Source organism: Tachyglossus aculeatus, chromosome 25 (assembly GCF_015852505.1).
Source record: "Tachyglossus aculeatus isolate mTacAcu1 chromosome 25, mTacAcu1.pri, whole genome shotgun sequence".
In the NCBI taxonomy this organism is placed as follows: Eukaryota; Metazoa; Chordata; class Mammalia; order Monotremata; family Tachyglossidae; genus Tachyglossus; species Tachyglossus aculeatus.
In genome coordinates, this window is record NC_052090.1 from 25444185 (window position 1) to 25458627 (window position 14443).

A 14443-nucleotide genomic window follows, 5' to 3' on the forward strand; every position below is an offset into this window, starting at 1 on the left:
TGTACTAAGCGCTTGGGAAGCCCAAGCCGGCAACATCTAGAGACGGTCCCTACCCGACAACGGGCTCACAATCTAGAAGATGGTCATTCATTCACATTCATTGATTCAATCGTATTTATTGAGCACTTACTGTGTGCAGAGCACTGTACTAAGCGCTTGGGAAGTCCAAGTCGGCAACATCTAGAGCCGGTCCCTACCCGACAGCGGGCTCACAGTCTAGAAGGGGGAGACAAATGACAAAACAAGCCCAAAACCCACAAATCAATCAATCGTATTTATTGAGCGCTTACTGTGTGCAGAGCACTGTACTAAGCGCTTGGGAAGTATAAATTGGCAAATGATCGGTTGTGTGCAACGTCTGCCCGAACAGCTTGAGAAGCAGCGGGGGCCGACAGCCCGAGGTCCTGGGTTCTAATCCTGCCTCTGCTGCTTGTCCGCTGGGTGACCTTGGGCCACTCGCTTCGCTTCTCTGTGCTTCCTTCAGCCTCCGTCCCCTCACCTGTAAAATGGGGATTGAGGCCCTGTGCCCCACGCGCGACTGCTCGGCACACGGTAGGCGCTCAATAAATAGCACCGCAGGTTCTAGTGGAGAGAGTCCGGGCCTGGGAATCCGAGGTTCTCATCCTCGGTCAAGTCGCTTCGCTTTCTCTGAGCCTCAGTTTCCTCATCTGTACAACGGGGATGGAGACCGTGAGCCCCACGTGGGACGGCGACTGCGTCCTGTATCCGTCCCGGCGCTTAGTTCGGCGCCCGGCACATAGCAAGCGCTTACCAAATACCATCACCATCATCATCATTATTACCAGTCGTAATAATCAATCAATCGTATTTATTGAGCGCTTACTGGGTGTAGAGCACTGTATTAAGCGCTTGGGAAGTCCAAGTTGGCAACATCTAGAGACGGTCCCTGCCCAACGGCGGGCTCACAGTCCGCTTGTCAGCTGTGTGACTCTGGGCAAGTCACTTAACTTCTCTGTGCCTCAGTTCCCTCATCTGTAAAATGGGGTTTAAGATTGTGAGTCCCACATGGGACAACCTGATTACCTTGTATCCTCCCCAGCGCTTAGAACAGTGTTTTGCACATAGTAAGCGCTTAACAAATACCAAAATTATTATTATTATTATTACTATTATTATTATTATTATTATATAAGGGAGAGACGGTATTGAGCAAATACCACAAATACCACAATCATCATCATCATCATTAATTCTAGACTGTGAGCCCACTGTTGGGTAGGGACCATCTCTAGATGTGCCAACTTGGACTTCCCAAGCGCTTAGTACAGTGCTCTGCACACAGTAAGCGCTCAATAAAGATGACTGATTGATTGATTGATAGCAGTACTATCACTAGTGCAACATTTTAGAAAATATTCTGGGGGACAGAGAAGCAGCGTGGCTCAGCGGAAAGAGCCCGGGCTTTGGAGTCAGAGGTCATGGGTTCGAATCCCGGCTCCGCCACTTGTCAGCTGGGTGACTTTGGGCGAGTCACTTCACTTCTCTGGGCCTCAGTTCCCTCCTCTGGAAAACGGGGATGAAGTCTGCGAGCCCCACGGGGGACAACTTGATTACCTTGTATCTACCCCAGCGCTTAGAACGGTGCTTGGCACATAGTAAGTGCTTAACAAATGCCATTATTATTATTATTATTATTATTATTACTTTGGGGCTGGAGAGGGGAGAGGAAGGAGGCAGGGGGGTCGGCGGGTTATGACAAGAACTACTCTAGATGGAGAAGAAGGGGCAGATTTGGGAAATGTCACAGGGGAAAATATGCAGCCTTTAGCCATAACCTCTTTGTGGGAGTTGAAAGTGAGCAAAGAGGGCAGGTTCCCATCATGATTCCCGATTTTGGAGACGGAGAATGGTGGTGTCATCATTGTATAGATGTATATATGTTTGCACATATTTATTACTCTATTTATTTTACTTGTACATATCTATTCTATTTATTTTATTTTGTTGGTATGTTTGGTTTTGTCTCCCCCTTTAAGACTGTGAGCCCACTGTTGGGTAGGGACCGTCTCTAGATGTTGCCAATTTGTACTTCCCAAGCGCTTAGTACAGTGCTCTGCACATAGTAAGCGCTCAATAAATGATTGATGATGATGATGATCCCCACCGACCTTTTTCCTCCTCCTCCTCCTCTTTCTCCCAACTTTTTCTTTCCCTCTTCCTTTCTCTCCTTCCTTCTTCCTCCTCCCTCTCCCTCCTCCTTTCTCCTTCATTTTTTCTTCCTTCCCAACTTTTTCCTGTCCCTCTTCCTCCTCCTTCCTCCTGAGCCCGCTGTTGGGTAGGGACCGTCTCTATATGCCTCCATCTTGGACTTCCCAAGCGCTTAGTACAGTGCTGTGCACCCAGTAAGCGCTCAATAAATGCGACTGAATGAAGGAATGAATGAGACAGGGAACCAAACCGTGTTTGCCATATGTGCGTACCGTGAGCAGAGCGGTGTGCTAAGCGTGGCCCACTCGTACTTCCCGAGCGCTTAGTCCAGTGCTCGGCACACAGTAAGTGCTCAATAAATATGATTGAATGAATGAATGAATGAGGAAATATTCAAGGGGGGTGCAGGTGTATGGATGTTGGGGGGCGGAGGGCGGTTGATTTATTTATTTCTTTATTTTATTTTGTTAGTATGTTTGGTTTTGTTCTCTGTCTCCCCCTTTTAGACTGTGAGCCCGCTGTTGGGTAGGGACTGTCTCTATATGTTGCCAACTTGTACTTCCCAAGCGCTTAGTACAGTACTCTGCACACAGTAAGCGCTCAATAAATACGATTGATTGATTGATTGATTGAAGGACCCAGGACTTGCCCAGAGATGGGGCATGCTCTGTCTACCCTCCTGCCCCCCTGATCGAATTGTTGGGTAGGGACTGTCTCTATATGTTGCCAACTTGTACTTCCCAAGCGCTTAGTACAGTGCTCTGCACACAGTAAGCGCTCAATAAATACGATTGATTGATTGATTGATTGATTGAAGGACCCAGGACTTGCCCAGAGATGGGGCATGCTCTGTCTACCCTCCTGCCCCCCTGATCGAATTGTTGGGTAGGGACCGTCTCTATATGTTGCCAACTTAGACTTCCCAAGCGCTTAGTACAGTGCTCTGCACACGGTAAGCGCTCAATAAATATGATTGATTGATTGATTGATTGACCATCTCTCTACGTGGCCAACTGGCACTTCCCAAGCACTCAGTACAGTGCTCTGCACACAGTGAGCACTCAATAAATACGATCGAATGAATCCTGCCCCTCTGGGTCGGGGAGTTGGAGGGGGGATTGGATCCTGGGTCCCGCGGGGATAATAATGATGGTATTTATTAAGCGCTTACTATGTGCAAAGCACTGTTCTAAGCGCTGGAGATATTCCAGGGTGATCAGGTTGTCCCATGTGGGGCTCCCAGTCTTAATCCCCATTTTTCCAGATGAGGTGACTGAGGCCCAGAGAAGTGAAGCGACTCGCCCAAAGTCACCCAGCTGACAACTGGCAGAGCCGGGATTTGAACCCATGACCAGCAGCGTGGCTCGGTGGAAAGAGCACGGGCTTTGGAGTCAGAGGTCAGGGGTTCGAATCCCGGCTCCGCCAAATGTCTGCTGTGTGACCTTGGGCAAGTCACTTAACTTCTCTGAGCCTCAGTTACCTCATCTGTAAAATGGGGATTGACTGTGTGACCCAAGTGGGACAACCTAATCACCTTGTATCCTCCCCAGCGCTTAGAACAGTGCTTTGCACATAGTAAGCGCTTAACAAATACCATTATTATTATTATTATTATGACCTCTGACTCCAAAGCCCGGGCCCTTTCCACTGAGCCACGCTGCTCAGTCTAGGCATTCATGTATTCATTCATCTTTATTGAGTGCTTACTGTGTGCTGAGCACTGTACTAAGCGCTTGAGAAGTACAAGTTGTGGCAGTGGGGGGGACCCCCAGGGACCCCCCAATTTGCTCTGGGCAGACCCCAGTCGAAAGCAGCAGGGTTTTGCGGTTGGTTTGAACCTTTATTCCCCCAACCCACCCGGGCCCCAGAGACCCCCACACTACAGGCCGGGGGAGAGGACGGGTCGCAGTGACCCCCAGGCCCCATCTCCCCCAGCCCCCCACCACATTATAATAATAATAATAATAATAATAATGATGATGGCATTTATTAAGCGCTTACTATGTGCCAAGCACTGTTCTAAGCCCTGGGGGAGGTACAAGGTGATCAGGTTGTTCCACTGGGGGCTCACAGTCTTCATCCCCATTTTAATAATAATGATGATGGCATTTATTAAGCGCTTACTATGTGCCAAGCACTGTTCTAAGCGCTGGGGAGGTTACAAAGTGATCAGGGGGGGGCTCACAGTCTTTATTCCCATTTTAATAATAACAATAACAATAACAATAATAATAATAATAATAGCATTTATTAAGCGCTTACTATGTGCCAAGCACTGTTCTAAGTGCTGGGGAGGTTACAAGGCCATCAGGTTGTCCCACGGGGGGCTCCCAGTCTTCATCCCCATTTTAATAATGATAATAATAATGATGGCATTTATTAAGCGCTTACTATGTGCTAAGCACTGGGGAGGTTACAAGGTGATCAGGTTGTCCCACGGGGTCTCACAGTCTTCATCCCCATTTTAATAATAATAATAATAATAATGGCACTTGTTAAGCACTTACTATGTGCCAAGCACTGTTCTAAGCGCTGGGGAGGTTACAAAGTAATCAGGTTGTCCCACGGGGGGCTCGCAGTCTTCATCCCCATTTTAATAATAATAATAATAATAATGATGATGGAATTTATTAAGCGCTTACTATGTGCCAAGTACTGTTCTAAGCGTTGGGAAGGTTACAAGGTGATCAGGTTGTCCCACGGGGGGCTCGCAGTCTTCATCCCCATTTTAATAATAATAACAATAATGATGGCATTTATTAAGTGCTTACTATGTGCCGAGCACTGTTCTAAGCACTGGGGACGTTACAAGGTGATCAGGTTGTCCCACGGGGGGCTCACAGTCTTCATCCCCATTTTAATAATAATAATAATGATGATGGCATTTATTAAGCGCTTACTATGTGCCAAGCACTGTTCTAAGTGCTTCGGAGGTTACAAAGTAATCAGGTTGTCCCACGGGGGGCTCACAGTCTTCCTCCCCATTTTAATAATACTGATGATGGCATTTATTAAGCACTTACTATGTGCCAAGCACTGTTCTAAGCGCTGGGGAGGTTACAAAGTGATCAGGGGGGCTCACAGTCTTCATCCTCATTTTAATAATAATAATAATGATGATGGCATTTATTAAGCGCTTACTATGTGCCAAGCACTGTTCTAAGCGCTGGGGAGGTTACAGGGTGATCAGGTTGTCCCACGGGGGGTCATGATCTTCATCCCCATTTTAATAATAATAATAATAATAATGGTGGCATTTATTAAGCACTTACTATGTGCCAAGCACTGTTCTAAGCGCTGGGGAGGTTACAAGGTGATCAGGTTGTCCCACGGGGGGCTCGCAGTCTTCACCCCCATTTTAATAATAATAATAATGACATTTGTTAAGCGCTTACTAGGTGCCAAGCACTGTTCTAAGCGCTGGGAAGGTTACAAAGTGATCAGGTTGTCCCACGTGGGGCTCACAGTCTTCATCCCCATTTGACAGAGGAGGCCCAGAGAAGTGAAGTGACGTGTCCAAAGTCACACAGCTAAGTGCTTAGAATAGTGCTTTGCACATAGTAAGCGCTTAATAAATGCCATCAATATTATTATTATTAAGCGGCGGAGCTGGAATTTGAACCCAAGACCTCTGGCTCCCAAGCCCGGGCTCTTTCCACTGAGCCACGCTGACTTGTATTGCCCTCTGCCAAGCGCTTAGTACAGCGCTCTGCATTCACTAGGCGCTCAATGCCATCGCTTAATTACAATCCCAAGTAATTAACTATCGCTGATTGACAGGTTCCTCTCCCCAAAACCCTCCACCCATTGATTCCTCAAGCGCTTAGCACAGCGTTCCTGCCTCTTCTCGACCGTGGGCCCGCTGTTGGGTAGGCACCGTCTCTAGATGTTGCTCACTTGGACTTCCCAAGCGCTTAGTACAGTGCCCTGCACACAGTAAGCGCTCAATAAATACGACTGAATGAATGAATCATCATCATCATCATCAATCGTATTTATTGAGCGCTTACTATGTGCACAGCACTGTACTAAGCGCTTGGGAAGTACAAATTGGAATGAATGATCAATACCATTGATTGAATTGGGCCTGAGAAAGGGCAGGGGGGAAGGCGCTCCACGTGAGGACTCAGTACGGCGGTGTGAGTGTCCAATAAATAGCAGGGCATGATTGACTGGGGGAGGGGGGGAGGGTGCACCTGCTGTTGGAGGAGGACACGTAATGCTTGAAAGGGCCCGGGGGGAGGGGAGGAAGGGGGCCCGGGGAGAGGGCCGTGGTGGTCCTGGATAGTGTACTGTAGTGGATAATAAAAATAATAATGATGATGGCACTTATTAAGCACTTACTACGTAATAAAAATAATAGATAGTGTACTGTAGTGGATAATAAAAATAATAATGATGATGGCACTTATTAAGCACTTACTATGAAATAAAAATAATAGTGTACTGTAGTGGATAATAAAAATAATAATAATGATGGCACTTATTAAGCACTTACTATGTAATAATAATAATAATAATAATGATGATGATGGCACTTATTAAGCGTTTACTACGTGCCAAGCACTGTTCTAAGCGCTGGGGAGGTTACAAGGTGAACAGGTTGTCCCACGGGGGGCTCACAATCTTCATCCCCATTTGACAGATGGGGGAACTGAGGCCCAGAGAAGTGAAGCGCCTCGCCCAAAGTCACCCAGCCGACAATTGGCGGAGCCGGGATTTGAACCCATGACCTCTGACTCCAGAGCCTGGGCTCTTTCATGTGCCAAGCACTGTGCTAAGCGCTGGGGAGGTTACAAGGTGATCAGGTTGTCCCACGGGGGGGTCCCAGTCTTCATCCCCATTTGACAGATGGGGGAACTGAGGCCCAGAGAAGTGAAGCGACTCGCCCAAAGTCACCCAGCCGACAATTGGCGGAGCCGGGATTTGAACCCACGACCTCTGACTCCCAAGCCCGGGCTCTTTCCATTGAGCCACGCTGCTTCTCTACTTATGGGCAAAGCACTGTTCTAAGCTCTGGGGAGGTTCCAAGGTGATCAGGTTGTCCCACGGGGGGCTCGCAGTCTTCATCCCCATTTTACAGATGAGGTCACTGAGGCACAGAGAAGTGAAGCTACTCGCCCAAAGTCACACAGCTGACAATTGACAGAGATGGGATTTGAACCCACGACCTCTGACTCCAAATCCCAGGCTCTTTCCACTGAGCCACGTTGAAGCGGCACGGCCTAGTGGGTAGAGCCTGGGCCTGGGAGCACGAAGGTCCTGGGTTCTAATCCCGGCCCCGCCGCTTGTCTGCTGGGTGACATCTGGCGAGTCACTTCACTTCTCTGGGCCTCGGTTCCCTCATCTGGCGAATGGGGACAGGTACCGCACCCAACCCGATTTGCTTGGATTTCCCCCTCCAGCGCTTAGTACAACTCCTGACACACAGTGTTGGCATTTATTAAACACTTACTATGTGTGCAAAGCACTGTTCTAAGCGCTGGGGAGGTTCCAAGGTGATCAGGTTGTCCCATGGGGGGCTCACAGTCTTCATCCCCATTTTCCAGATGAGGGAACTGAGGCCCAGAGAAGTGAAGTGACTGGCCCAAAGTCACACAGCCAACAATTGGCTGAGCCGGGATTCGAACCCATGACCTCTGACTCCAAAGTCCGGGCTCTTTCCACTGAGCCACGCTATTATTATTAATAATAATAATGATAGCATTTATTAAGCGCTTACTATGTGCAAAGCACCGTTCTAAGCGCTGGGGAGGTTACAAGGTGATCAGGTTGTCCCACGGGGGGGCTCACAGTCTCCATCCCCATTTTCCAGATGAGGGAACTGAGGCCCAGAGAAGTGAAGCGACTTGCTCAAAGTCACACAGCCGACAATTGGCGGAGCAGGGATTCGAACCCATGACCTCTGACTCCAAAGCCCGGGCTCTTTCCACTGAGCCACACTATTATTCACTTCTCTAGGCCACAGTTCCCTCATCTGGAAAATGGGGATGGAAACTGCGAGCCGCAAGTGGGACGGAGATGTTTGGCACATAATAATAATAATAATAATAATAATAATAATAATAATAATAATAATAGCTTAACAAGTACCCACCTGATGACCTGGTATACCCCCAGCGCTTAGACTGGTGCCTATGTATATATATTCATTCATTCAATCGTATTTATTGAGTGCTTACTGTATAACATAAAATAGAATAGAATAGAATAGAATAGAATATATAATTCCATTTATTTATACTGATGCCTGTTTACTTGTTTTAATAGCTGTCTCCCCCCCTCAAGACTGTAAGCCTGGTGTGGGCAGGGATTGTCTCCCTTTATTGCCGAATTGTCCTCTCCCAAGCGCTTAGTCCAGTGCTCTGCACACGGTAAGCGCTCAATAAATACGACTGAATGAACGAATGAATGGCACAGAGTTATTCTTTTATTCTTATTATTACTGGCCACCCCCCTCCCCGGATGCCAGTGACCGTGTCCAGCCTGATTAGCTTGTATCCACCCCAGCGCTTAGTACAGTGCCTGCCACGTAGTAGGCGCTTAACAAGTACCATCTTCATTATTATTATAGGTCGCCCTCCCCGGACTCCAGTGACCGTGTCCAGCCTGATTAGCCTGTATCCACCCCAGCGCTTAGTACAGTGCCTGCCACGTAGTAGGCGCTTAACAAGTACCATCTTCATTACTATTATTACTGGCCGCCCTCCCCGGACGTCAGTGACCGTGTCCAGCCTGATTAGCCTGTATCCACCCCAGCGCTTAGTACAGTGCCTGGCACGTAGTAGGCGCTTAACAAGTACCATCTTCATTATTATTATTACTGGCCGCCCTCCCCGGACGTCAGTGACCGTGTCCAGCCTGATTAGCTTGTATCCACCCCAGCGCTTAGTACAGTGCCAGGCACATAGTAAGCGCTTTAACAGGGATCATAATCATTATTAGTATGATGATGATTAGGATGCCAGTGACCTCCATTGCCATCAACCTGATGACCTGGTATTCCCCCCCCACCCTGCCACTCCCAGCGCTTAGACCAGTGCCTGGCACATAGTAAGCGCTTAACAAATACCCACCTGATGACCTGGTGTCCCCCCAGCGCTTAGGTATATATATATATTTATCTATAATTCCATTTATTTATACTGGTGCCCGTTTACTTGCTTTAATATCTGTCTCCCCCCACTCTAGACTGTAAGCCTGGTGTGGGCACGGATTGTCTCCCTTTATTGCCAAATTGTCCTCCCCTAAGCGCTTAGTCCAGTGCTCCGCACACGGTAAGTGCTCAATAAATACGACTGAATGAACGAATGAGTGGCACAGAGTAAGCGCTTGACAAGGACCACCGTGATGATTAGGATCGGGATGGCATTGACTCTCATCGCCATCGACCTGATTAGCTTGTAGCCTTCCCCCCAATCATTCATTCAATCGGATTTATTGAGCGCTTACTATGTGCAGAGCACTGTACTAAGTGCTTGGGAAGTACAAGTCGGCAGCGCATAGAGGCGGTCCCTACCCAACAACGGGGCTCACAGTCCAGAAGACTGTGCTCTGCACACAGTAAGCGCTCAATAAATACGATTGATTGATTGATTGATTGATTTGAAGACGGGCTTGCAGCCCACAAGACTGCTCTGCACACAGTAAGTGCTCAATAAATACGATTGATTGACTAATTGATTAGAAGACAGGCTCGCAGCCCAGTGTCTGGCACAGAGTAAGCGCTTAACAAATGCCATCATAACAAAATGATGAGGATGAGGATGCCCCTGACCTCCACCCCCCTCAACCTGCTGACCTTGTATCCCGCCCAGCGCCTGACACCTAGTAAGCGCTCCGCAAGTACCATCATGATGAGGATGAGGATGCCCCTGCCCTCCATCCCCCTCAACCCGGTGACCTCCGCCCTCTGCACTTAGTGCTCCACAAGGACCACCGTGCCAAGGATGCCCCCGCCCCCCCACCCTCCACCCTGATGACCTTTGCCCTCTGCTGCTCCACCAAGCCCCCCCTGCCAAGGCTGCCCCTGCCCTCCATCCCCCTCAACCCGATGACCTCCACCCTCTGCACTTAGTGCTCCACAAGGACCACCACGCCGAGGATGCCCCTGCCCTCCACCCCCCAACCCGCTGACCTTTGCCCTCTGCATTTAGCGCTCCATAAAGACCCCCCTGTCGAGGATGCCCCTGCTCTCCACCCCCGAACCCGCTGACCTTTGCCATCTGCATTTAGCGCTCCACAAAGCCCCCCCTGCCGAGGCTGCCCCTGCCCTCCAACCCCGTCAACCCGATGACCTCCGCCCTCTGCACTTAGTGCTCCACAAGGACCGCCACGCCGAGGATGCCCCTGCCCTCCACCCCCTAACCCGCTGACCTTTGCCCTCTGCATTTAGTGCTCCACCAAACCCCCCCTGCCGAGGCTGCCCCTGCCCTCCACCCCCCTCAACCCGATGACCTCCGCCTTCTGCACTCAGGGCTCCACAAGGACCACCACGCTGAGGATGCCCCTTCCCTCCACCCCCCACCCCGATGACCTTAGCCCTCTGCACTTAGCGCTCCCCAAAGACCACCCCGCCAAGGATGCCCATGCCCTCCACCCTCAAACCCGCTGACCTTTGCCCTCTGTTGCCCCACAAAGACCCCCCTGCCGAGGATGCCCTTGCTCTCCACCCCCCCGCCCCGATGACTTTTGCCCTCTGCACTTAGCGCTCCATAAAGACCCCCCTGCCAAGGATACCCATGCCCTCCACCCTCCACCCTGATGCCCTCTGCTGCTCCCCAAAGACCCCTCCTCCAAGGATGCCCCTTCCTTCCACCCCCCACCCCGATGACCTTTGCCCTCTGCACTTAGTGCTCCCCAAAGACCCCCCTGCCGAGGATGCCCTTGCTCTCCACCCCCCCGCCCCGATGACTTTTGCCCTCTGCACTTAGCGCTCCACAGAGACCCCCCTGCCAAGGATGCCCCTGCCCTCCACCCTCCACCCTGATGCCCTCTGCTGCTCCCCAAAGACCCCCCCTCCAAGGATGCCCCTTCCTTCCACCCCCCCCACCCCGATGACCTTTGCCCTCTGCACTCAGCGCTCCCCAAAGACCCCCCTGCCAAGGATGCCCCTGCCCTCCACCCTCCACCCCGATGACCTCTGCCCTCCGCTGCTCCCCCAAGACCCCCCTGCCAAGGCCGCCCTTGCCCCCCACCCCGCTGACCTTTGCCCTCTGCCCTGTGTTGCTCCCCAAAGACCCCCCCCCCCTCGCGCCCCGCCGCGGCCCCGGGCACCGACCTCCGTCCCCGTAGGTCTCCACGCCGTAGCCGTCCTGCAGACCGTCGGTCCAGGTGCCCTCGTAGCGGGCGGGGGCGTCGAGACAGTGGCGGACCCCGTAGCGGCCCTTGAGGCCGTGGGCCCACTCCCCCCGGTAGACCCACTTGCCCTTGGCCTCGACTCCTAGCCCGTGGCGCTTGCCCTGGGCCCAGTGGCCCCGGTAGGTGTTGCCGCTGGGCCAGGTGTAGCCCCCGGCCACCTCGAAGCCGTGCGCCCAGGAGCCCGCGTACTCGCCGCGGGCCCCGGGCCCCGTGCACACGCCGTGCCCGTGCGCCTTGCCCCGCTCCCACCCTCCGCAGTACGTGCCGCCATCCTCGAAGTCGAACCGGCCGCCCGGCATCCGGGGCGGGGGGGGACACGCTCGGGGGGGACACCCCCACCCACCCACCCACCCAGCTACCCACCCACCCGGCCGGAGCTGGGCGCCCACCGAAGGCGGCTGTCGGCCCCGGGGATCCCCCCCCCCCCCGGGACCCGCCCCCCGGGACCCGCCCCCTGCCCGGGCCCCCGCCCCAGCCTCGGCCTCCGCCCACGACCCTCCCTTTCCCCCAGGACCCTCCCCTTTCCAGGCCCCCCGCCCCATCCTCGGCCTCCCCCGGGCCCCCCGCCCCATCCTCGGCCTCCCCCAGGCCCCTTCCCCAGGCCCCCCGTCCCATCCTCGGCCTCCCCCAGGCCCCTTCCCCAGGCCCCCCGCCCCATCCTCAGCCTCCTCCCAGGCCCCTCCTCCCCTTTCCCCAGGACCCTCCCCTTTCCAGGCCCCCCGTCCCATGCTCAGCCTCCTCCCAGGACCCTCCCCTTCCCCGGGCCCCCCGCCCCGTCCTCAGCCTCCCCCAGGCCCCTTCCCCAGGCCCCCCGCCCCATCCTCAGCCTCCTCCCAGGACCCTCCCCTTTCCGGGACCCCCCACCCCATCCTCAGCCTCCTCCCAGGACCCTCCCCTTTCCGGGACCCCCCACCCCATCCTCAGCCTCCCCCGAGACCCTTCCCCTCTCAGGACCCTCCCCCAGGGCCCCCACCCCATCCTCAGCCTCCCCCAGGACCCTCCCCCAAGCCCCCCGCCCCATCCTCAGCCTCCTCCCAGGCCCCCCGTCCCATCCTCAGCCTCCTCCCCGGACCCTCCCCTTCCCCAGGCCCCCCGCCCCATCCTCAGGCTCCCCCCAGGACCCTTCCCCTCTCAGGACCCTCCCCTTCTCCCAGGGCCCCCTCCCCATCCTCGGCCTCCTCCCAGGGCCCCCGTCCCATCCTCAGCCTCCTCCCGGGACCTTCCCCTTTCCAGGACCGTCCCCTTATCCAGGCCCCCCGCCCCATCCTCAGCCTCCCCCGGGACCCCCGCCCCATCCTCGGCCTCCCCCGGGACCCCCGCCCCATCCTCAGCCTCCCCCGGACCCTCCCCTTTCCAGGACCCCCCACCCCATCCTCAGCCTGCCGCGGGACCCTTCCCCACTCAGGACCCTCCCCTTTCCCCAGGACCCTCCCCCAGGCCCCCCGTCCCATCCTCAGCCTCCTCCCAGGACCCTCCCCTTCCCAGGCCCCCCGCCCCATCCTCAGCCTCCCCCGGACCCTCCCCTTTCCAGGACCCCCCCCCACCCCATCCTCAGCCTCCTCCCAGGACCCTTCCCCTCTCAGGACCCTCCCCCAGGCCCCCCAACCCCATCCTCAGCCTCCCCTGGGACCCTTTCCCTTTCCAGGCCCCTTCCCCAGGCCCCCCTCCCCATCCTCAGCTTCCCCCCAGGACCGTCCCCTTTCCAGGACCCTCCCCCGGGACCCCCGCCCCATAGAGAAGCAGCGTGGCTCAGTGGAAAGAGCCCGGGCTTTGGAGTCAGAGGTTGTGGGTTCAAATCCCGGCTCCGCCACTTGTCAGCTGGGTGACTCTGGGCAAGTCACCTCACTTCTCTGGGCCTCAGTTCCCTCACCTGTCAAATGGGGATGAAGACTGTGAGCCCCACGTGGGACAACCTGATCACCTTGGATCCTCCCCAGCGCTTAGAACAGTGCTTTGCACATAGTAAGCGCTTAATAAATGCCATTATTATTATTAGTATTATTTTATATCCTCGGCCTCCCTCGGGACCCCAGCCCCATCCTCAGCCTCCTCCCAGGGCCCTCCCCTTCCCAGGACCCTCCCCTTTCCAGGACCCTCCCCCAGGACCCTCTCACCCCCCAGGACTCTCCCACCCCCCCAGCGCTTGTACTTCCCAAGCGCTCAGTACAGCGCTCTGCACACAGTAAAACCTCAATAAATACGATTGAATGAATGAATGAATGAATGAACGACTATATCCCAACCAGAATCCCAGTGTTTAGTACAGTGTCTTGCACAAAGTCAGCGCTTTCCAAACACCACAGACACACAGGGAAAAGGCAGTTCCGTGAGTGGATGGAGAAACGGCGCAGACTAATGGTTAGAGCCCATGGCTGGGGCTCAGAGGACCTGGGTTCTAATTCCGCATCTGCCCCTTGTCTGCCGTATGACCTTGGGCTAGTTACGGCCCTTCTCCGGGCACCTACTTTGAGCAGAACGCTGCAGTGGGAGCCAACTTGGGGCAGGATGCTGTACTGGATGCCTACTAAGAAGATACGACTTGACGCCTACTACGCACGAGAAGCAGCGTGGCTCAGTGGAAAGAGCCCGGACACTTAATAAAACGCCAATATATTATTATTAAAATGGGGGTTAAGATTGTGAGCCCCCCGTGGGCCAAACTGATCACCTTGTAACCTCCCCAGCGCTTAGAACAGTGCTTGGCACATAGTAAGCGCTTAACAAATGCCATCATTATTATTATTATTTGGAGTCAGAGGCCACGGGTTCAAATCCCGGCTCCGCCACTTGTCAGCTATATGACCTTTTGGGCAGGTCACTTCACATCTCTGGGCCTCAGTTCCCTCATCTGGAAAATGGGGATGAAGACTGGGAGTCCCCCGTGGGACAACCTGATCACCTTGTCACCTCCCCA

The 14443-nt window shown here is 53.7% G+C and overlaps 1 protein-coding gene across 1 annotated transcript in view; it reads right to left on the reverse strand.

Moving 5' to 3' along the window:
- Positions 1 to 11847, reverse strand: part of JPH1 (junctophilin 1) — a 69251-nt gene extending 57404 nt beyond the window's left edge. The window contains exon 1 of the mRNA XM_038766636.1: positions 11450 to 11847. Within this exon, the coding sequence (XP_038622564.1) occupies positions 11450 to 11828 (379 nt within the window). The 5' untranslated portion in view covers positions 11829 to 11847. The remainder of the gene's footprint in view (positions 1 to 11449) is intronic.
- Positions 11848 to 14443: the final 2596 nt, after the last annotated feature.